The sequence below is a fragment of the Rattus norvegicus genome, chromosome 15 (genome assembly GCF_021556685.1).
Source record: "Rattus norvegicus strain SHRSP/BbbUtx chromosome 15, alternate assembly SHRSP_T2T, whole genome shotgun sequence".
Lineage (NCBI taxonomy): Eukaryota > Metazoa > Chordata > Mammalia > Rodentia > Muridae > Rattus > Rattus norvegicus.
Genome location: NC_141548.1, coordinates 13,944,490 through 13,968,954, shown reverse-complemented (window position 1 = coordinate 13,968,954; position 24,465 = coordinate 13,944,490). Strand labels below are relative to the sequence as shown.

Sequence of the window (24,465 nt, the reverse complement as noted above, 5' to 3'; positions counted from 1 at the left end):
ACATACAACTTGAAAAGTGAAATAGCTGACAGCCGTGTATGTGGTGCTGGCGGTCAAAGCCGGCAGCCCGTCCATGCTAAGCTAACGCAGCCCGTACTCCACCGCTGTGCTGCAGCTACAGCCAAGGGGGACAACATCTTTATTTTCATTTCCTCGTCCCCCCCCCCCCCCCCCCCCCGGGGAAGGCAGGGAGGGAAGCCTGGGCCTTGAAAATGCTAAGGATGAGCTGTACCACCAAGCCTCGGCCTCAACACACTTTACCTTTCTCGGGTATCTGATTTTATGTAGAAGGTCTAGGGACGCTCCTGGGAACCAGACTCAGATTTTTCTGTAGAAGTTCCATGGGTTGAGCTCTCAGAAGCAACACTGTGACAAGGCAGGACACTGCTGCTGTGCAGCCAGGACAGCCCTTCAGAGCAACCAAAGGCCCAGGCCTTGGGGGGGGGGTACCGTTGTCCCCTGGAAATTCTGTGATCTTCGGCAAGGTTGCTTTCCCCACTTCCACACAGTTTCTGGAAAGGAAGTAAATTGTGAGCTGTCAGGCAAAGGAGAGTTCATTAATCTGTGAGAAACTAGGAAAAAGTATTAACACTCACTTTGTCACACAAATAAAAAGGAGAAATGGACAGAAAAAATTACAGAAAAAAACACTGTAGGTGAGGAAAAAGTATAGAATAAATAATGAAAATTAACTAAAACTAAGACATAGCATGTATGGTGCCATAATCACACCACTATGGGGGTCAACCAGAAGTTAGCCTGGGTAATCAGATCCTGTCTCAAAAAAAAAAAAAAAAATCATTTCTGTTTCTTAATCCTGACCACAGTTCACACTGTGTATTCTAATCGAATATGGGGATTAAAGTAGCCCAAGGTCACTGGTACCACAATTAACTACGGAAAACACCTGTAAACAGTGACTCAGAGGCTTGAACTGGAACCTTCAAAATGCATTAAAATGATTGGGGACTCATTCTTTAAACTGTTTACAGCACTCATGCAGTCAGGTGAACAAGTCCCGAGCATAAGGAAGCAGTAAAAGAAATAAGACTGTGGGATCTTAGCTTTGAATCCATTGTAGGAATTTCCTGTCATGCCAATGGCCCCTGCTGGGTGGCCTACACCCAAGCCTGCTTTGAGCACAGGGCGAGACGTCTTCCTGAGCTTAGGGAAGTGGTCTCTGACAGAGGTAGATACCAGCAGTCTGAAGTTTCCTTGCACAGGACACCTAGGAGATGTAGGCTAAGACCTGCCACTATTTCCTCTCCATCATCTTGCTTGTTTTGACATGGAGCTTGGCTTGTGTCCTCTGAGGTTACCACATGAATCCTGAGGAACTAGAGGAACCCAATCTGAGATTAAGCATGGTGCCTGGAGTAAGGACAGGGGAGAATGGAAAGTTATTACTAGTTTCACCAGGCACCCAGGGTTGTGCATGAGAGACCACAGAGATAGTTTTCTCTTGCCAGTCATTTGGACCACAAGATGTGGAAGGGGAGGTAAATGGCAGAGTGGAAAGTTTCCAGGTGGCGATCGTCTGATTTCATGCCAAGTGTGTTACTCAGAGCTCACAAGGTCCTAGCTGGCATTTACCACTCAACCAAAGGGGTAAAGCAAAGGACCTCTGCTGCCTTTCAGGCCACAGTGCAGCAAGGTATGCAAAGGGGAAATGACACAGGCTGGGGAGTGAGGTCTTTGCTCATTTTAATCACAGGGCATCAAGTACTTCTACTACTTTAGAGGATGTAAGATTCTAAACTGTTGTTTAAGTCTTTTGCCAAATTTTGTTTACGAACTTCGGCATCTGAGGAAATGACACTTAAATGGCTCACTTCCTGAAGGGTTTGTTTTCACACCCCTGACTCAGATTACAGCAGCACAGACAGCAGACAAGCTTTCCTCTTTCCTCTCTCAGAAAGCTGGCTGAGTAATTAAATAAGGATGCTTTCCTCTCCGGTAATGCGGTTCTGGCTAAATTTCTGTTTTGTTGTTGTTGTTGTTGTTGTTTCCATTTTATTGGCCTAGGTATTTCTTGTTCCCATCTTTGTTTCATTAGGAGCCCTAGATCACTCTTTGGTCAACTGTTGTTCAACTAATACCTGAAGATTCATTATTGCCCAATTAATTTTGAAATTACCAGCCACTTCTATTGCACTTGAAAGTCTACTAAGGACTTGTTCGACTTTGGTAGATCATTCTGTGCAGCTAACTGACTGCATCACAGTACCATCTCGCAAGCATTTACTGCTGCTCTTTGCTATTCTGCCCATGGGCCTGAAGGGAAAACACAGGCACAAAGCCCCTTACTTTTACTGGGAATGGAAACCCATGTCTTCGTATTTTACTTCTGGACCATCTGAAGACTCGTTCAGCTGCTACTTTCGTAGGCTTGTTTTATTTGTTCGGCAGAGTAAGTTCTTTTATAGAGAGGGGTGTGACTGGTTCTTATCGTGCCTGTGTTCACAACAGGCAAGCTGTGGAACCAGCCCGAATGTCCGTCAACAGGTGGACAAAGAAAATGTGTTGCATGGACACAATGGACTTTTATTCTGCCACAAGGAAGGAGGAAGTGATCAGCTGCTGGAAAATTGATAGAACTGGAGAGCCTGTCTAGTGATATCCCAGGCTCAGAGAGATAATGGTTGCATAATTTCTCTCATATATATGGTGATTTGTTTTTAAAGGATATGAAAACAGAAGTGGAGGGAGACCAGTGGAAGAGAAAGGGTGGAACAAGAAAAGATAACAGATGCATAAATATGATAAAGTGCGTGGGAGTTATGGACAGGAGAGTAAGGAAGCTTGTTATTTTGCACAATTTTTATGTGCCGAGTTAAATGTCTAGGCTGTGGCGAGGCACGCAAGACCTGGACATGTGCCAGCCAAACAGGAAGTGAATACTGGTGCCCACTCCTAACCAAGAAGCTACACTTGAAATTGCTACACTCCAGCAAGACAAAAATCATTTTCTGCAATGGAATATCGTTGGGTGTATCAGCCACACTCCAGGGCAAGGCCGGCTGCCCAGAAGCAGTTTGACAACAGTAAAGGAACTAGGGTATTTTTGTGAACGTTTTTGCTTCGTTTGGGTTGTTTTTGTCTTGTTGGTCTTTTGCCCGATTGATTTTCATTTTTGTGGGTTTTTGTGGAGGTTGTCTTTCTTGCTTTTCTTTCCATTTATTTCTAAGACACAGAGAGAACATAAACTTGGGTACGTAGAGGGTAGGGAGTGGGGATGCTCTCTGGGAGGACTTGGGACACGAGAAAAACATGACCAAATTTATTGAGTAAGAAATGTTTCTGAAGTAAAAGTAATTTTAAACTGTCGAGGGGCTGGAAGGATGGCTCTCTGGGTAACACAAACTTGATAAGCTGAATTCAGATCCACCCAGGCAGAGGGCTGAGGAGGCGCCTGCTGCCAAATCCAGTGACCTGAGAACTGACTTCTGCAACTTGTTCTCTGACCCCCCACATGCGTGCTGTGGCACATACACTCACACACATACACACATACGCACACAAATAAAATCTAAATAAAAGGACTTTAGTCAGAGGCTGAAGGGATGGCTCCGCTTAAGGTAAGAAGAGCACCAACTACTCTTTTCAGCAGACCTGGGTTCGATTCCCAGCACCTACAGGGTGGTTCACAAGGATCTGTGACTCCAGTTCTGATGTCCTTTCTGGGCTCGACAGAAACTGCATGCACCAGGTGCACAGACATTTATGAAAGCCAAATGCCCATGCACATACACATAAATAGTTGTTTTTTTTTTTTTCAATTTAAGCCAAGCATGTCTTTGTTCATTCCTGTAACCCCATGCTGTGTGGGGTAGAAACAAGAGGACTGTTCGAGTTTGCTGGCTGCCAGCCTAGCCACAGGATTAGTGACAGACTCTGTCTCAAATGAGTGAGGCAGAGAGGGATACAACAGGACACCTAGCATATTCCTCTGGCTATGTGTACCAGACTTCTCTCTCTCTCTCTCTCTCTCTCTCTCTCTCTCTCTCTCTCTCTCTCTCTCTCTCTCTCCCTCTCTCTCTCTCCCTCCTCTTCCTCCCCCTTCCCCCTCCAACCCCCTTCCCTCTCCCCTTCCCTCTCCCCTTCCCCTCTTCTCTCCTCTCTCTCTCTCTCTCTCTCTCTCTCTCTCTCTCTCACACACACACACACACACACACACACACACAGAGTAAGGAATGGTAGATTTCACTTGCAATCTCCACACTTAAAAAGCAGTTGCAGGAGTATTTCTGTCAGTTCCAGATCAGCAAGGGCTACATAGTATGACTGTATTAAAATGAAAAAGTCAAACATTTAAAAAGTGTAAAATTGGATGTTGGCTATGCACTCAAGAACAACTATTGATTCTCGCTGCTCTGATGATCTGGGACAGTGAGTGTACAAGTCTGTTCTTAGTCATATCCTCCCAGAGAAACACCACCATTCTTAGGTTACCCAGTCTTTTGTATATTGGAGTCCATCTAGTGATCAGATATTACCAGTAGAATTATATGTGTGGCTTTGATAGTGTTTCCTCCTTCTCACATGACCTGTTATCCAGTGCCTACAGCAGCTCTTCTCCAAACTGAGTGCTGCTTCTGCCTAGACCGGGCCATCTTCCCTTTCCAACTTCCCATTCTAAGCCTGTGTTCTGCCACTGGGCTCTGTCCTCGACTCCTGGGAACTTTCTTTTCTTGGTGACAACTTCATGGTTTCTCCATATCTTTTGGTTCTGAATAACTGACAACGGCCCCCAGCAATGACTTCCCATTGCCTCAGCTGTTGAAACTTACTAACAAAACTCAGAAACTTGTATCCAGTGCCATCCTTGATACTTGGCTCCACTTTAGGCAACCTTTTTACTTGTTTATGCAATGGTCCACGTCTCTACCTATTTCTCCCAATGCTGTTTCATGTATCTGCACATTTTCTCTGGATTTGTTCCTCTCTATACTTATTTTTCTAGAGGTCTCCATGGCTGTGATTTCTGCCTTAATTCCTTTCTTTCTTCCTTCCTTCCTTCCTTCCTTCTTTCCTTCCTTCTTCCTATTACTGGGATTGAACCCAGGACCTTGTACATGCTACGTAAGCTTTCTATCATTCAATTATGCCTTCAGCTTTTTGTGTTTTGTTTTGAGGCAAGAACTCGTTAAATTGCCCAGGCTGATCTGACCTGCCCCCAAACCCCACCCCCTTTTCAATTTTATTGCTAACTGATGTAGGAACCCAGCCCACTGTGGGTGGTGGCATCCCTAGGCAGGTGGTCCTGGGCTATATAAGAAAAGCATCTGAGCAAACCACAGGAAGCAAGCTGGTAAACAACGTTTCTCCATTGGTTTCTGCCTCAAGATACCAGCTGAAGTTCCTGCGTGATTCTCTCAGGGATGAAACTGTGGTAGAAATGTATGGTAGCAACAGCAACGTGAACCAGAACAGTCACCATGCCCGGGAAAACCTTGCATTTCCTAAAGTCAGTTTGAAGATAATTTCCAAGTGTGTGTGTGTGTGTGTGTGTGTGTGTGTGTGTGTGTGTGTGTGTGTATACACCTCTCAAATGAAATTTAGTAAATGCATAATGTTGTGGGGTATCCACCAGAGAAGACTGTTTGGACATTGGCTTAAACCAACAGAGAGACGTTATTAGCCAGATGGCAACTCCTTTGGGTATTTGGAACCCCAGTACAGATCTGAGCCTCTCTCAGGGTGAGCTTTGAAGCACAAAAACCATATTCTAGGTTGATATACTTCAGTTAATAAGAACAGATAGCTAGAAGCAGAACTATAGGAGCAAAAAAAAAAAAAAAACCAAAGGATAATGCATTTAGATATTCCCCCAGACCTATGGACTTCGATGGTTTAGGTCCTTGTTCTCGTTCTGGTAGGTAGTGCTGAGTTTTACGGCCTGAATATACTTCCACCAGGGGGTCAGCTGCGCTGAGGTCTGGGGCCCTGTTACATGGAATACCCGAAGTGAATAAATTATAATTAAATGTGGAAGTTCTAGAGTGGGTGCTTTGAGATGTTGTCTCAAGAAAGAGAGGAGGAAATGAACGAAGCATTTGTGAATAGCCAAATGTTTTCTAACTGACCATTTTGTGAATGACTATTCAGAACCTGTGTCTGCAGAAGTTACGCATGTGTCCAGCAGAGCTACTGCACACACTGTCTATCTCCACATTTGGCATTTTTAGACACCTAGTAATCATTCTCTCTCATTTCATCTTTTAAATGTAGGGAGAGGTTTTTGGAGGGTTGCTGGGGCCAGTTTTCTGTACTACTCGTTGCCTTTCTAATGTGTGGTGAGGCTGAATATTAGCCTGCGCTACTACCCTGACCAATTCAACTAGACCGGGACCAGATCTGCAGTCACTTCCCAAAGCATTGACCTCAAAAGAGCAAGGAATTGAAGCCTTGCCTCTTTTCTCTCCTTTCAGATTTGCACAAAATATATTTGCCTGAGTAATAGATAAATATGGACGGAAAGTTTGTTTTCACTATTAATTTAAATGTCTCCATGTACCATGTCCTCTTTTGCAATAATCCCACAGGGTTATGTAGCCCTTCCCTTAGGCAACATAGGATCCATGTCAGAGCACAAGGTATCCAGAGGCAGGGCTTTTCCTCCAATCTTCAGAGTGATCCAGACTTAAGAGTGGAGAAAAGAAATTTTTTATTGATTGATTGATTCAAGAAATCAATCCGAAAGTGTTAAGTGCATTCGTCTACTTTCTTTCCAACTTTTTATTATTAATGTTATCATGTGTCACCTTTAGTTGGTCATTCATAGTCACAGGTGATTCTAGCCAGAAACAGAGTTTAATATGCCTTAAGCAGCTCAACGGTTGGGCCATTCCCAAACCTCCATGTGGCTAACACATTCTCCCCTCCAATATTTCCAACTCATCACTTACTAAAATTTTTTTTTTTTCCCCCCGGGGCTGGGGACCGAACCCAGGACCTTGCGCTTCCTAGTCAAGCGCTCTACCACTGAGCCAAATCCCCAACCCCACACTAACTAAAATTTATATTCCATCCTTGTTGCCACAAACCCAGTAAAGAGGGGACTGGGGCCACTTTTTCCCCGGTTCTTTTTTTTTTTTTTTTTTTCTTTTTTTCAGAGCTGGGGACCGAACCCAGGGCCTTGCAAGCGCTCTACCACTGAGCTAAATCCCCAACCCCTTTTTCCCGGTTCTTACATGTTGGCTGTCTCTCTTTCCTGCACTTCTCAGGCCTGGTCTTTCTCCTTTTCCTGGCATGGTAGTTCTAATTTCTTCTTCCTTTCTTGGTCCCCTTGCCTGGGAATCCTAAAGTCCTGCTTGTGTCTCCCTGCGCAGCCATTGGCTGCTGGCAACTTTATTTACCAATCAAAACCATCTGGGGGCAGGGATCCTCAGCGTCTTACATGCAGATTCTCACGCAATTTTGGGAACCCAAATAACATTATACAAGAGTCTAGACCAAATCCATAATATCCCTCCGCCAAAAGAATGTAACGATATTCAGTAAGGTAACAAATAAGAAAGCAAGTGTGAGTTTAGAGTGCTGTGGCTTTTACAGCCCTAGGGCGTCCTGGGAGTCCATCTTCCAGCTGTCCTGAAGCTCCCTTTGAAGCTGTGTTCTTCATAGGTTCAGAGTTCCAGATTTCTGTGAAGAGTAGGTTATTCGTATACTGAGAAAAAGTAAGTACTATTGAGATAAAATAATTTAAATAATTTAAAATACCAGGGGAAGAAGCAGAAGGACTGTTGTGAGTTCATGGCCAGCTTCAGCTACATTGAGAATTACAGGATGGCCTGAACGATATAGAGTAACTCTCTCTACAGATGATCTTGCAATGCTTTATAAAAGAAACTTTTCAAAGTTCCATTTTCTTTTCTTGATCTCTGTCTCTTCTTCCTCCTCCTCTTCTTTTCTTCTTCATTTTGGCTTGAAACAAGATGTCACCCTGACCCCTGGCAGGTCTGGAAATCACTATGTAATTGTTAGTGCTGAATTAATGTCTTTCCTGCCTCGAGTGAATTCCTGGTTTGTGGATTTGGATTACCATGCCCAGCTAAATATCACTTTCGAAGAGCCAAGCAGGGTGCTGGGGATGAGGCTCAGCTGACAGAGGACTTGCTGAGTATGACTGAAGCCCCTGATTCAATCCCTAACACCGTCCATGCAAATTGTGTTTGGTGACTTGTAATACTCAGAATGTGGAAGCAGTGGCAAAGGTCAAGAATAGGCAGTTTGGGGTAGCCTTAACTGAGGCTACATGAGTCTGTTTATTTGTTTAAAAAGTTACAAAACTAAGCTCATTATTCGTAACTGAAACTTAAAAAAGAATGTCATTTCAGGGCTGGAGGGATGGCTCAGTGGTTAAGAGCACCAACCGCTCTTCCAGAGGTCCTGAGTTCGATTCCCAGTAAACCACCTGGGGGCTCACAACCATCTGTAATGGGATCTGATGCCTTTCTCTGGTGTGTCTGAAGACAGCTACAGTGTACTCACATACATAAAATAAATAACTCTTAGAAAATCACTTTTAAAAAAATGTCATTTCATTAGAAGCCAGTCTTGGGACACGGGTTTATAATTCCAGCTACCCAGGGCAGCAGGTTAGAAAGTTCAGGTACAGTTTGAGCAATGAAGTAAGATCCTGCCTGAAAATAAAAAGTAAAAAGAAGCCAGGAGTGGTAGTACATGCCATTAATTTCAGGGCTTTGGGGGCTGTGATGATTTGTATATGCTTGGCCTAGGGAGTAGCATTATTAGAAGGTGTGGCCTTCTTGGAGTAGGTGTGGTGCTGTGGGTGTGGTCTTGAAGACCCTCATTCTAGCTGCCCGGAAGGGAGTATTCTGCTACCAGACTTCAGATGAAGATGTAGAACTCCCAGCTCTGCCTGTACCATGCCTGCCTGGATGCTGCCATGCTCCCACCTTGATGTTAATGGACTGAACCTCTGACCCTGTAAGCCAGCCCCAATTAAATGTTGTGCTTTGTAAGACTTGCACTGGTCATGGTGTCTGTCCACAACAGTACAACTCTAAGACAATAGAGGCAGGAGGATCAATGTAAGTTCTAGATTTATAGTCTAATGATAATGATGACGACGATGATGCTGATGATAGTGGTATGGTGGTGGTGGTGGTGGTGGTGATAAAGTGTACAGTATGGTTCAAAAAAGTATAATTACATCATAGAAGTGGGGTGGAAAGAAGGTAAGAGCAAAATGGCGGGAGGGATACTATGACTATCATCCTCTGGGTATGGCATGGTTGTTACATATATGAAGTCACAGCAGCAGTGGTTACTTACTCACTGTACTCAAAACCAAACCAGCTAATTCCAGCCTGCAAACAGGTGGGGTTGTCAAGGTCCCACCCCTAGGAGGAGCCTTTGGAAGTTGGTGCCTGCTGGAGGAAAGGGAATCGCTTTTCTTTAGAAGTGTGGTCAGTGGAAGGTTGTTCATGTCCCATGCGTCTGTAGATGGCACCAACTGGACTCAGTGGGTTAGAAGAGAATGAATCATAAAAGACAGACATGAAGTTGGGAGGGAAATGTGAGGGGAATTCTAGGGGGAGTTGAAGGAGAAGAATGAGGAATCGACCTAGTCGAAATATATGCGCGTATAAAAATTTCAGACAATAAATTCGACGTTTAAAAGTGCAGTTGCGCTTTTAAAAGCCACACATGACTTGCTAGTATGGCCTTCCCTATTTGAGGTTAAGCCAAAGCTGAGTGCGTCAAACATGAGCTTTCTGGGTGATCTTGTGGTGTATGCTGTGTGAATGAATGAGTGGTAGTCAGAGCAGAGAGCAAATATTTTCCACAGCAACTTTTCTGGATAATGGGACTAGAATAGAAACCAAAACAATACAAAAGAAAAAACAACAAAAAATCTGAACAAAGAAAACTGAAGGAGTTTCAGAAAGTGATAGGTCTAGGAGACAAAAGCCAGTGGGTAGCAGTCATTACCCGTCAATGTTAAATTCTATAGGGACAATATTAAATCCATGGGACATCAACTTTGGCAAGCACGGATCTGAATGGGATGAGGCTTCTGCCAACTGTTATAAGCAATCTTCAAAGACTTTCCAAGCAATCCTTCTTTAGAACGAAAGCTCCTAATATTACCAGTTGGTCAGGAGTTAGAATTTCCTTCTTTGTTTGAAATTCTGTAGGCCAAGATTTCCCATATTAGCTTATGTAGAAACATTGTCTGAGGTTGGGGGTACAACCCAGCTTGTCTGACATGTGCATGGTCCTAGGAGCCATGCCCAGCATGGAGTAAGTGCTGTTGGTCTTTCAAAGTTGTGTGGGCCTTACAATTGAGAAAAGGACTGTGGATTATCCCTACTCAAGTGACATGTATACTCAAGTCTCCTCTCTTCTGTTTTTGTCTGTCTGTTTGTTTGCCTTTTTTTTTTTGATACAGGCTTTCGGTATGTATCCCTGGCTAGCTCAGAACTCAGTAGGTAGAATGGGCTGACTTTGAACTCAAAGAGATCTGCCTACCTCTGCCTTGAGTGCTGGAATTAAAGGTGTGCTCTTGACTCTTCTTTGACAGTTTTAGAGTGTAGTAATTGAACCTAGCACCCCCACCATTGTGGGTGAGTGTTCTATCACTGGTCCATACCTCTAGCCCCTTAAAAAAAAGCTTTATTTATTTTTTATTTACTTATTTTTTTAAGGTCTTATTAAGTTACACAAGACGGCCTTGAACTTACTCTGTAGGCCAAGGCTGGCCTCCAAGTTATGACCGTCCTACTTAAACCTACTGAATAGTTGACATTACAAGTCTGTACTTCCACATCTGGTGGCTTCCTTATCTTCCTCCTCTTCCTCCTCTCTCTCCTTCTTCTACTCCTCTTTCCCTTCCTCCTCTTCTGCTCCTCCGCCCCTCCTCATTTTCTTCCTCTTCTTTTAATGTAGTGTTTTCCTACATAGTGCAGGCTGACCAGCCTCCAGTTCATGATTTTCCTGCCTCCACATCCTGAATTTTGGTCCTATGGGCACACACCTCCATACCCAGCCTCACACAATAACTTACACCTCAATGAGTGATAACACTGTGTTTTGAGAATTGTAATTCCACAGTAAGACTTTTTTCCCTTTGATTTCCGGTTCCTTAAATGTCTATTATACATACGTTCCTGTTTCTTCAAACGGGGCCTTGGGACGTTAGGTCTTTTTTCAGTGCAGGGACTCTTCTCGGAGTTTGTTGTCCCCGCACTTCAGAGACTTCATTGGGGACACTTTTATGAGAGGGTCACTGAAGCAAACTTTGCTCTATGTAAGGAGTGGCATTCTTTTTTTTTTTTTTTTTTTTTCCGGAGCTGGGGACCGAACCCAGGGCCTTGCGCTTCCTAGGTAAGCGCTCTACCACTGAGCTAAATCCCCAGCCCCAGGAGTGGCATTCTTTATGGAAAATGGACAACAGGGATCTATCTAATGCTTCCATTGCCAAAGAGGAACCACCTCCTCAAAGTAACTGGATCATAAGCCACACCTAGGTATACTTAGGTGTGACCAGAATGGTCTCTTTTTAAATACAGCTGCCTAAATCAAAGCACGTGACTCCTTTATGCTGGAAAATCTCGGAAGCAGCCCAACGCACACTTCTTTCTTTCCCACCTGTTACTCAAAGGTACACATTACAACATTCAAGCCTGACCTCCGAGAAGTCTAGGGGGTCAGTGACTTTGAACGCCCTTTAAATAATCAGAACTACAAGAGAACGATGGGTTCTTAGCCTTTAAAACTCGCTGTTACTAAACTGAGTGCTTCCAGCCTTCAGTTTTAATAAGTGTAGTTCCTCCTGGATACATGTGTGCAAAAAGAAATTAGAAACAGATATACAGTTGGCAAGAAACCTGCTAAAAGAGGCAGAACACACGTACGATCTAAGCACTTGGGGAGTGGAGGCTAGACGATCAAGGTCACCCACCCTGAGATCCTGCCACAAACAAACAGAAGGACAACAATAAATCCTAAAGTAACTGAAAGATGACAACTGAAATTATAATTGGTATTAAGGATGCCAAAGCATAGTAAAACTTGTAGAACAACAGCCAGGTAAAATCAAGCAAATGAAATTTTACCAATCTCATCTTCTGCTTCTAATTCTAATTAAGATTTAATTGAGACATTTCCAAAGACTTCATCCACTAGTGTACGGCTCTGTATTAGTTACTTGAACATTACTGTGATATATCTGACAGAAAAAACTTAAGAGACAAAAGATTGCTTTTGGTGCACAGTTTCAGACATCAGTTAGTTCATGGTTACTCAGCCTCCAGCATTTTAGCAGGGTTACATGGCTGGAAGGGGCAGGGCTCCAACTTTGAAAGACCAGCTACTAGTGACCTCCTTTTAGTTGCTAGGTCCACCTCTCAAGGTTCCGCAGCCTCCCCAAACAGCACCACCTGCCAGCTGTGTAAGTTGATATTTTCTTAAGCAGTATCTCTCAATGGAACTCTGGCTGGCCTGAAACACAGTGTAGCTGAAGATGACCTTGAACTCCTTCTAATCTTCCCAAATCAGACTCCCTCGTGCCTGGATTAAAGGTGTGTACCACCATGCCCAGCTAATTATTTCTTTAGCTTTTTAAAGCTTACATTTTATTTAGTGAGAGTTAGGGACTATGGCACCATATGGGTAGGTCCAGAGGCAAGACAACTTGTGGGATTCGGTTTCCTCCTTCCCCCTACAGGTTTCAGGAGTCAGAAGGCTTGGTAACGAGTACATTGTACTTCATCCTTTGGAGCTCTAAAACATATTTAGCCAATTTCTGTTGATGGTGGACATATACTCATGGTTGCTAAAAAATTTTTGTTTCTTAGGTTTTTGTTTTTGACAGTGTCTCTTGTGGGGCCCAAGATGGCCTTAAATTGATAATTATCTCAGCCTCTTGAATGCTGTGATTATAGGAATGTGCCATCACCTGCAAGTTTGTACAGGGGATGGGGTGGGGACAATTTCTTTTTTGCTGAGCATTAAGTCCAGACTACTTGCATGTGGATGACCAATACTTTGGAGATGAGAGTAGGTATCAAGAAGTCGAATCAGCTTCATTGAAAGGCTGTCAATCTGGAGAAAACAGAGAGGCTCAAACCTCAAAGCTCTAGTCTCCAGTGACTCAGCAGTACAGAGGATTTTCTAGGGAGGGGAAAGTAGACTGAAATAAGAAGGGGGCAATAACTTTCATCAGGTCATCCAGGACGTGTCACCCCCTCCTGCTCCCCACGTTAAATGTTCAGGACATCACAATGAACCTGAGGTTTTAAAACAAAATCCCTGGTTGGGGCCTCCCCACCAGGCTAGGCTTAGCCACTGCTCAGGTATGCCCATCTAAGAGCCAAGTGACAGTGAGAACAGAGAACATGCATTTACTACTGTGTTCACACTGGGAAAAAGAATAGACGAAGGGGCCCAGTGACTCACCTCCAACTTTTAGTTCTGACGTGACGTTTAGGCTTAAATGGACAAGGTCAACAGCTGGGCATGGTGGCACATATTTTTATTCTCAGCGCTCAGGAGGTAGAGGCAAGAGATCTCTGAGTTCAAGGCCAGTGTGGTCTACAGAGCCAGTTACATAGAAATCCCGTGTCGAACAAACAAAACACTTATACTCCCCTCCCTGAAGAACAAAACAAACAAAAAATCAAACTAAACCAACCGACCAACCAATGATTATATATATATATATATATATATATATATATATATATATATATACACACACACACACACACACACACACACATATATATATCTCGTTAAGTAATCCTCTCTGAACCATCATTGGCCCAACATTTTCCTGGCCAATCTGGTTCCTGTGATCTGGCTACTTCTGATCTATCCGGTGTGCAGCTCACCCACCTGGGCCTGGGTCTGTCCTCTGAGATTCATATTCTTTGAGTCCAAGGTGACCAAAGGTTTAGGGTGATGACTTTTATCGTTCTGTCGTTTGCCACAAAGGGGTAGAGATAGGTTAAGTAGCAGAACCAAACAGTAGTGTGACCAAAATAAAGGACACAGTCAAAAACTGTACCAGGCCCTCGGACCTTAGCAGGATGGACACCGTGATCACAGTGCCATTCGGGCTGTACACAGCACCACCCGCCGAAACAGAAACAAAGACCTAATACATCAAAACACATATTCTGGGAAAGTCTTTCTATTATACTAACCTTGTTCTTTGCTTCTGCAGTTCAGCTTCTGGCTAACTTACTGTTAACTCAACTATGTCAGTCCAGGATATGGGTTTTTATGTTTAGTTTGCTGAGAAAGGCTCAGGGCTACACCAGGATCCCAAACACCCAGTGTAGTTATTGGGCAGTTAACAAAGACTTTCCATTGGTTTAAAATCTCAAGTGGTCATCTCTGGTGGATAGTCCACAACAAAAATGAAGGCAGATTCCAGGGACTAAGCCCCTACCGAAAGACTATACATGGACTGACCCTGGACTCTGACCCCATAGGTAGCAATGAATATCCTAGTAAGAGCACCAGTGGAAGGGGAAGCCCTGGGTCCTGCCAAGACCGAACCCCCAGTGAACATGATTGTTGGGGGGAGGGCGGCAATGGGGGGAGGATGGGGAGGGGAACACCCATAGAGAAGGGGAGTGGGGGGTTAGGGGGATGTTGGCCCGGAAACTGGGAAGGGGAACAACAATCAAAATGTAAATAAGAAATACTCAAGTTAATAAAGATGGAGGAAAAAAAAAATGAAGGCAGAGACACCAGACTTTCCTCCTACTTTAGCTACCTTGTGGGTCCAAGTAAGGAGCCAACGTTTCTTGTTTTTGCTGTCTTTCTTTTTTTTTTTTTTAATTAACATCAAATCGTAAATGTGTTTCTGCAACATACTCCATCTCCAGTGGTTCATTCCACCAGTGTTCTTCTTTTCAAAATGTATCTAGTGGGTAGTGTTGTGATCCTCCTGCACACTGGGATTATGGGCAAGTGCTATCACCCTCCCCACTTTGCCTATGTTTTGTCCGTTGTAGTTTGTACGCTTGTTTGGTTGGTTTTGAGTAAGAGTCTCAGTTACGTAACCCTGGCTGGCACAAATCTCTGTGAGGACCAAGCTGTCTTTGCGCTATCCTCTCGCTTCTCCGTAGAGTGCTGGCACTATAGGTACCACGCTAGGCTCTTTTCCCATGTTTTCCTAACACATGCATATCTGCTTTTACAAAATGAGAGTGAGGAAGGGTATTACAAAGATCAGTAGAGGTTCTCTGCTCTTTGAATAGGAAGGGTTATTTCTCCCTTAGTATTTTAATTACTTAGGTGAGGCTTCTCGCGAGTTCAGAACGCCTTGCCTTAGGGAGGGAACCTCAGCCTCGCCTAAAGGATTAGTTAGCAGAAGGGAAGAGAGAAGGGTCAACATCCCACCTCTCTGAAGCGTGACTTCCAGTCAGATAACAGTGTGCATTACCTGAACGTACTGTAGCTGCTGTACTTTACTGCTGCTCTCAACCAACCATTACTGCGATTCTGTAAGGATACTGCATTTATTCCCAAAAGAGCTTCCGAAAGTTAAGGGGGGGATGATTCACCTGAAGTCACATCTAGAAGCCCAGAGGAAAAACAGTTCTGAGCTGTCCCAGCCACAGTTGGCGGCTTTATCATTGACCTGGCTGTTATTTCACTGTGTGAGATCAGCCGGTGCGTTGCCTGAAGTTACTTTACCAAATTCAAAAGTGTTTTTCCAGACTGTGCCTAGCTCTAAGAGACTCCATTCAGTAAGCGACTTTGAGCCCCATCTTCAGCATGAGGGTGACCCTACATGTAAGAGGATGTGTGAGCAGTACCACTCAGATGGCACAGATTAATAGATGACTTTCTGCTGGGACTTACTTATTTCTCAATAAACACCAGTTTACTTAAGGTGAATTGGGCGAGGGGTACATCAGTATATTAAAATATTATCAAGAAACAAGGACAGAGAATTTACTGGGCACGCCATCAAGAATGAGGTACAACCTCAACATACTTTTTCTGTACCCCATAAAGAAACAGATGCCTAGTGCGGCAATGGTGATCCCTTCCCCCATATCTGACCAACCAGTGTGGATTAAGAAGCAGCAGACAGAACCTCTGACTGACTTAGCAATGTTAGCTTGGGTTGCTTCTCACTGTGGATGAGGCCTACTTGAATTGCCAGCTATAGGTCCCCCTTTTTATCTTTAGGACCCACTATCCTTCCATCCTTCTGATTATTTGTCCATGTCCAGTTCTGGCTTTTTCCTTCTGCATCCGGACTCGACTCTACAGTGCAGTCCTGTCCCTGTGGCCTGCCTGACTCTAGGGCCCACAGTCAAAGCAGCTTCTTTAGTTAGGGTTGGTTTTTTTTATTGAGACAGAGAATCTTGTATCTCTCTCAGTTCCGCAGCTCTCACCTCCCCGGCTTCTCAGAACACACGAGCAACTTAATAGCGCACCTGAAAGTTCTGGAACACCAAAAAAGAGATCACACCCAAAAGAATTAGATGGCAAGAAATAATCAAACTCAGGGGTGGAGTTAATGAATAGAGGCAAACAAACAAAGAGCAAAACTTAAAGAATTAATGATACGAAGAGTTGGTTCTTGGAGAAGTTCAGTAAGATTAAAAAGCCCTTATCGAAATTAACTAAAACGCAGTAAGAAAATATCCAAATTAATAAAATTAGAAATGAAAAGGGGGACAGAACAACAGGTACCAAGGAAATCTGGAGAATCATAAGGACATGCTTTAAAACCTGTATCCCACCAACTGAAAAATTTAAAAAAGAAAGGACTAATTTTCATGAAACATGCCACTTACGAAAGTTAAATCAAGATCAACTAAGCAATTTGAACAGACTTACAACTCCTAGTAAAACAGAAGTAGTCATTAAAATTCTCCCAAGGGGAGGCAGAAAGGGGTAGAAAGAAAAGAAAAAACAAAAAAGTGTAGGGCCAGGCCAGAATATTTTACTGCTGAATTCTCCAAGAATTTCAAAAAAGAGTTAATGCCAATACTCCTTAAATTATTCCACAAAGTAAAAACAAAAGGAACATTGCCCAATTCATGGTATGAGGTCATAGATATTCTGATATTCAAACCATATAAAGACCCAACAAAGAAAGAGAATTATAGACCAATTGCTCTGATGAGCATAGAAGCAAAAGTTCTTAATAAAATACTTGCAAAAATAAATTCAAGAACCCCTTAAAAGTGATCATCCAGGAGCTGGAGAGATGGCTCAGCGGTTAAGAGCACTGTCTGCTCTTCCAGAGGTCCTGAGTTCAATTCCCAGAAACCACATGGTGGCTCACAACCATCTATAATGGAATCTGATGCCCTCTTCTGGTGTGTCTGAAGACAGCAACAGTGTACTCATATATATTTTTAAAAAAAGTGATTATCCAAGTGATCAATTAAATCCACCATATAAACAAACTGAAAGACAAAAAACACATGATCATCTCATTAGATGCAGAAAAGTCTTTGACAAAATCCAACACCCCTTCATCATAAAAGTCCTGTAGAGATTAGGGATGCAAAGAACATATTTTATAGCAAGCCAATAGCCAGAGTCGATTTAAATGGAAAGAAACTCAAAGCAAAACTCAAAGTCAGGAACAGGACAAGGATGTCCACTCTCTCCATACCCATTCACTATGGTACTTGAAATCTTAGCTAGAACAGTAAGACTTCTGAAGGAGATAAAGGGGATACAAGTAGGAAGGGAAGTCAAAATTCTTAATTTGCATGTGATAAGATAATATACATAAATGACCTAAAAATTCCAGCAGGAAACTCCTGCAGCTGATAAACACATTCAGCAAAGTAGCTAGATACAAAATTAACTGAAAAAGATGAGTAGCCCTCCTTTGTACAAATGATAAACAGACCAAGAAAGAAATCACTGAGACACCTCTCACGATGGCCTCAAATAACGTAAAATATCTTGGGGGTAACTCTAACCAAGCAAGTGAAAGACTTGTAGGATAAAAATTTCAAGTCACTGAAGAAGATCTCAGAAGATGGAAAGATCTCCCATGATTATACATCAGTAGGATTAACATAGTAAAAATGGCCATCCTACTTAAAGTAATAAAAAATAATCCAGTGCAATCCCTATCGAAATTCCAACACAATTCTTCACAGATCTTGGAAGGTTATTTTTTCATCTGTGTATGTAAACACAAAAATCCTAAGGTAGCCCAAACAATCCTGAATAATAAAAGAACTACGGGAGGTAGTGCCATCCTCGATTTCAAGTTGTACTCCAAAGGTATAGTAATAAAACCAGCACGACAGTTCCCAGAAATACAGACATGGTGATCAATGGAATTGAACTGAAGAGCCAGACAGAAATCTACACACCCAGGCATGCCTAATTTTTGATAAAGAGGCCAGAAATACGCACTGGAAGAAAGACAGCATTTTCGTTTGTTTTTTTTTTTTTTTTTTTATTAACTTGAGTATTTCTTATATACATTTCGAGTGTTATTCCCTTTCCTGGTTTCCGGGCAAACATCCCCCTCCCCCCTCCCCTTCCTTATGGGTGTTCCCCTCCCAACCCTCCCCCCATTGCCGCCCTCCCCCCATAGACTAGTTCACTGGGGGTTCAGTCTTAGCAGGACCCAGGGCTTCCCCTTCCACTGGTGCTCTTACTAGGATATTCATTGCTACCTATGGGGTCAGAGTCCAGGGTCAGTCCATGTATAGTCTTTAGGTAGTGGCTTAGTCCCTGGAAGCTCTGATTGCTTGGCATTGTTGTACTTTTGGGGTCTCGAGCCCCTTCAAGCTCTTCCAGTTCTTTCTCTGATTCCTTCAATAGGGGACCTATTCTCAGTTCAGTGGTTTGCTGCTGGCATTCGCCTCTGTATTTGCTGTATTCTGGCTGTGTCTCTCAGGAGAGATCTACATCCGGCTCCTGTCGGTCTGCACTTCTTTGCTTCATCCATCTTGTCTAATTGGGTGGCTGTATATGTATGGGCCACATGTGGGGCAGGCTCTGAATGGGTGTTCCTTCAGTCTCTGTTTTAATCTTTGCCTCTCCCTTCCCTGCCAAGGGTATTCTTTTTCCTCATTTAAAGAAGGAGTGAAGCATTCACATTTTGATCATCCGTTTTGAGTTTCGTTTGTTCTAGGGATCTAGGGTAATTCAAGCATTTGGGCTAATAGCCACTTATCAATGAGTGCATACCATGTATGTCTTTCTGTGATTGGGTTAGCTCACTCAGGATGATATTTTCCAGTTCCAACCATTTGCCTACGAATTTCATAAACTCGTTTTTGATAGCTGAGTAATATTCCATTGTGTAGATGTACCAGATTTTCTGTATCCATTCCTCTGTTGAAGGGCATCTGGGTTCTTTCCAGTTTCTGGCTATTATAAATAAGGCTGCGATGAACATAGTGGAGCACGTGTCTCTTTTATATGTTGAGGCATCTTTTGGGTATATGCCCAAGAGAGGTATAGCTGGATCCTCAGGCAGTTCAATGGAAAGACAGCATTTTCAACAATGGTGCTGGTCAAACTGGATGTTTGCATGTAGAAGAATAGAAATAGATCCATACTTGTCTCCCTGAGGGGGGCGGGAGGGAGAATCAACTTCCAATGGATCAAAGACCTCAACATAACACACTCTGAACCAGTAGAAGAGAAAGTGGGGAATAACCTTGAATTAATTGGCACAGGAAAGACCTTTCTGAACAGGACACCCATAGCACAGACACTAACACTAACAACTGAAGGGGACTTCATGAAACTGAAAAGCATCTGCATGGCTAAGGACATTGACATTTGGACAAAGTGGCAGCCTACAGACTGGGAAAAGATTTTTTTTTTTTTTTTTTTACCAACTACACATCCGGTTGAGGGCTAGTATCCAAAACATACACATACGAAGAACCAAAAAGCAAAATGTCAAGAAAACAATAATACGACTTTAAGAGGGGGTACAGATCTAAACGATTTTCAATAGAGGAAACACAAATGGCTGAAAAATCCTTAAAGGAATGTTCAACACTTTTAGCTAACAGGGAAATGCAAATCAAACTTCTTTGAGATTTAATCTTATTCCTGTCAGAATGGGTAAGATCATCAAAACAAATAACAGCTCATGTTGGCAAGGATACAGAGTAAGAGGAACACTCATCCACTGCTGGGGGAAGTGCAGACTTGTACAGCCATTATGGAAATCAGAGCGGTGGCTCCTCGAGAAGATGGGAGTCAATCTGCCTCAAGATCCAGCTCTACCAGTCTTTGGCGTTCGTCCAAAGGACACTTCATTCTACCACAGGGACATCTGTTTATCCATGAAATCTGCCAAATAGGGGGTAGACAGAGCCCCTACTGGCCGTCCCTTGTCACCAAGGAACTTCTAGTACCAGGATTAGGTTATAATTTAATGGAGCTGTTGGCCAAAGAGCTCACATCAGAATCTTCAAAAAACCCAGGCTGTTGCCAAGACAACAGGTTTCTTTTTCACACACTGAGGGTCAGGCCCCGTTGCTGAAGACAACAGCAACACAACTCATCACCGGACATGGAGAGATTGGGCTGGTTGCCTGCATAGAGTCTTTGCCCCTATGTTCTAGGGCCTTTGCTACAGAAAGGTACTGTGCGGGCTCTCAAAAGAGAAACTTAAAACAACCAGCCTGCCACAAACCCTGTGATCTACAATGATGTGCCTAAAAGATCCATTAGGAAAATGGCAGCACAAAGTCTGTGAGAGTAAACCAACCCAGTAACTGATTTGACTTAAGGGACACTCTACGAGATGGCATCCATACCTAACACTGCTTGGATGACCAGAGACTAGATTGCTTAGGGACCGCTGGTTCTTATGGTGCCTATGGTAATACCAAATACTACTGGCCTAAAAAAAAAAGAAGGAAAAAAAAAGAGTAGTGATAAAATGACTCCCGCTGACATTCTGCTAAACTCATAGATAGAGTCTTGCTCAGCCATCATCAAGGAGGCTTTCTTCTGCAGCAAAAAGAAACAAATACAGAGACTCACAGCCAGACATTAAGAAGATGGGGGGGGGGGTAGGTATGAACTCACAGTGACTGAAACAACATTATAAGATTCCTTAGTGTGCAAAAGAGTGGGTCTATGATTCTTGTCCTTTTTTTTAAAAATTCTTTTCTTTCTATTGGTTTTCCCTGTCCAACTTTGATGTTATATATTTTGCTATAAGAGAGTTTAGAACAGATTCTTTGTGTATGTGTGCCTGTGTGTTTACATGTTCGTATGTCTGTGGGAACACGTATGTGGAGATACATGTGCATGTATGTGTGCAAGTGGAGGTGTAAAGGTGAGGTTGGTGTCTTTCGCAATCACCCTCCACTTTTAATTGTTGGGTCTGGGTTGCTCAGTTGGACCGAGACCGTGCTATGGACAAGTCTAGGTAGCTGGCTTGGTTGGGAGAACATTGTTATCTGATGTGCAAATACTAGGATTACAAGTGACTGTAACACCTGCCTGGCTATCTTGTAAGTTATAGGGACCTGAACTTGGTTCTCATGATTGCCGGGCAAGAGATTTATCCAGCAAGCCAGCCCCTTGTTCAGTATAAAGTGTATTCACTGCCTGGGGGATGTTGCTGGGTAGTACAATACTTGTTTGGCAGGAGTGAGGCCCTAGTTTAAACTCCCAGTACAGAAAAACCAAAACAATGTCAATAAATTCATCGATCCAACAATTATTCCTTTTCATTCTTTTTTCACTTCTCCACCTTTACTGATAGCTTTTAAAATTGTACTTAGTGGGGTATTAGAATGGTACAGAAGAGGTCTTCTACTTAGTAGAACCCTGAGTTAGTTATTTCTCTAAGTCTCCACTTCCTTATCTGTAAAATGGGAACACAACACTATCCTAGTCTATTTGGTGTGGTTATATAGAATGACATAATGAGTCATTTATAAAGAAAAAAAATTTCTCACAGTTCTGAAGATGGTGGGAGGATTACATTTGGTGAAACTTCTTCCTGTCAACATGAATGTGAGAGCAGAAGATCTGATGGGCATTTATGAGGGAGCAAAGGATGCATTTGTAGTCCCAGATCCTTAGTTTCTAATCTGCTCATGAGCTCATGAAGCTCTTCTGTCTTAAATACCCTATTTCTCAACACCATTGCTTTGGGAATTAAGTTTCCAATACAGGTTTTGGGGGAACACAGTCAAATCACATACAAACATACTTTATAGTATTGTGTGGATTAAAGAGGGGACATGTTTGCAAAATGTCACCGTCTGTAATTCTAGGTCTTTTCAAATGGTAGCTGTTATTAATGGAAGCACACCTGCTCTTAGACTTTTTGCCAGCCTACCCTGTATCTCTCTGGGAAATTTAGAACAAAGCAGGAAGGGGTCTAGGACTCAAGGCAGAACAGTCATCCAGTACACTATTTCCTATTTATTGTTGATAATGGGTAGGTGAGTCTTGACCTGCTGATAGGTATTTCCTTCCACAGTCAGATTTAGATTTTCTCAGCTCAACTTTTTATTGTCTTTATTAACATCCTGTTAACAATAGTGATAAGCATGCCACAAATGACACACCTTCACAGAGGGACAGAAATGTACCTCAATGACCATGTGTGATGGAGGCCATCACCTACACGCTCAGGCGGATATTGGACAATCGCCCTACCTATTGAGTCGTGGGACCAGGCCAGTGCAGGGAGTACACGAGGCAAGTGGTTAAGTGAATACCCTCTTTTACAGGGCCCACGGATAGTTACCACTAGGAGAGAAACTTGCAGAGGCAGAGAAGGAATCGGGCGTCGTCCTGTCTGCTTGTAAAACACGTGGTAAGGAGCCGAATGGGGTGATGACCCCATTCCACTTCGAAAGTCTGTAGAACTTCCGATTCGAAAAACTGAGTTCCACTCTCAGCCTCGGTCAATTAAGCCTTTACAAAGAGGGGCGGGGCCTCCGGGAAACTGACCGTGGGGGGCGGGGGCGGACAGAACCTCCCGAACTGCTGATTGGCTCAAACGAATGTCTGTCTGCTTCTGCCTCCGCCCCACCTCCGAGCCTCTTAGCCAGTGGAGGCGGTCGCTCGATGCCGGCCCTGGTGCCAAACAGGCAGGGGGCGTGCTCCGGGGGGGCGTGCCGGAGCGCGCCCCGCCCCCACCAGCCAGCCCCGCCCCCGTCCCGCCCCCGTCCCGGCGCGGCAGCCTCCTCCGCGCCGCGTCCTCTGGCTCTCTCAGTCCTCGCGGCACGCCGTTGCTTCTCACCCTGAGAACGCCCCTCGCCCGCAGTCGGCGCCTCACTCCGCGGCCAGCTCTCCGCGGCCAGCGCTCCGCACAGGGTCGCCCTCCGCGTGCCCGTCTCTGCCGCGGTCGCGGCCTCTCAGAGCTCCCAGGCGGGCCATGGAGGCAGACGGGGCCGGCGAGCAGATGAGACCGCTACTCACGCGGGTAAGGAGCGGGGAGGCCGAGGTCGGCAGACAAAGGCGGCGGCGTGGCGGGGCTGCCGGCGGCCTGTGCCGGCGACTGCGCGCCCTCGTCGCCTTTGTGTGTCGGGGGGCGGCCGGCTTGGAGCGGACGCGCGTGTCCGCCGCCGCAGTGTCCCGCTCTCAGCCGCGCGGCGCCAGCCACCGTGTTCTCCCGCCGCGTGGACGCTGCAGTCCTTGAGCCCAGGCTGCTCTTCCTGCGCCCTCCGCCTTCAGCCTCTGGCCGGAGTCGGGACCGGCCCTCGGGGCCGGCGCTCTGTGGAGTGTTAGGTCGCAGGCTCAGGAGAAGGACCGTGCGTGCAATGTCCTCCTCCGGGCCCCATAGAAAGAGAATGGACCGAGAGAGACCCTAGTACTCAGCGCTGCGCGTCACCAAGCCAGCCGACCCCGCTTTCCCATTGAGACTAGCAAGCAGCTTGAGTAAAGGCGGACTTGGGACTTGCAGAAATGGGGTTCTCATTTAGACGGGGGATGTGGGAGGAGGACGACACACACCAGTGGCCCGTTCTCAAGAAACAGGAACGCGTTTGTGCCCACAGAGGAAACTGCCTTCTTTCAAAGGCTGTGACTCAAACGATGGGGTGGTATTAATTTTCCTACTTCCAATTTTTACTCTGACCAGTGAAAGGGGAAGCAAGGTTGCAGGAATGAATTTTCCAGTCTTTTCAAAGCAAGGAAAAGGATATTTTGCCTTTTTTTTTTTTAAGTAGAATTTTCCTTAAGATCCTCTTCCTATGTTACTTTAAAGGTTATTGTGGAGGCCGTGGGCAGTGGTCATTCATTACTTCACCATGTTCTAAGCTCTTTAAATATAAAGGAAAACTTGAGTCTTAAGACTGTGAAGTTGTTCTGCAGTAGTAAACTCCCAAGCATTCTTTTATGGCCTTTGAATGAACCTTTACGACCTTCTCCAAGGGTATCTGTCAAACACACTGTTGCTTATTCTTAACCTTATTTTCACAGTTTTAGCTGGACAGTAAACAGTATCAGTTTTCATAAAACCAGTGTTCTCAAACACTGTCTTCTTAGTCTGAA

General features: G+C 44.2%; 1 protein-coding gene and 1 long non-coding RNA gene across 12 annotated transcripts in view; one reads left to right on the top strand and one right to left on the bottom strand.

Annotated features, from left to right (window-relative positions):
- The window catches only part of LOC148000827 (uncharacterized), a 28,391-nt gene extending 5,501 nt beyond the window's left edge, over nt 1-22,890 (bottom strand). For all 4 annotated transcript variants that reach the window (XR_015638237.1, XR_015638236.1, XR_015638235.1 and 1 more), the window contains exons 1-2: nt 22,715-22,890; nt 262-512 (exon numbers count right to left, since the gene is read on the bottom strand). This is a non-coding gene — a long non-coding RNA (uncharacterized LOC148000827). The remainder of the gene's footprint in view (nt 1-261; nt 513-22,714) is intronic.
- Nucleotides 22,891-23,183: 293 nt separating this feature from the next.
- Nucleotides 23,184-24,465, top strand: part of Slc4a7 (solute carrier family 4 member 7) — a 79,616-nt gene continuing 78,334 nt past the window's right edge. For all 8 annotated transcript variants that reach the window (XR_015637848.1, XM_087584817.1, NM_001413733.1 and 5 more), the window contains 1 exon segment: nt 23,184-23,395. Coding sequence is in view for 7 of the 8 variants with exons in the window: in XM_087584817.1 (XP_087440943.1) it covers nt 23,348-23,395 (48 nt within the window). In the remaining variant the exon portion in view is untranslated.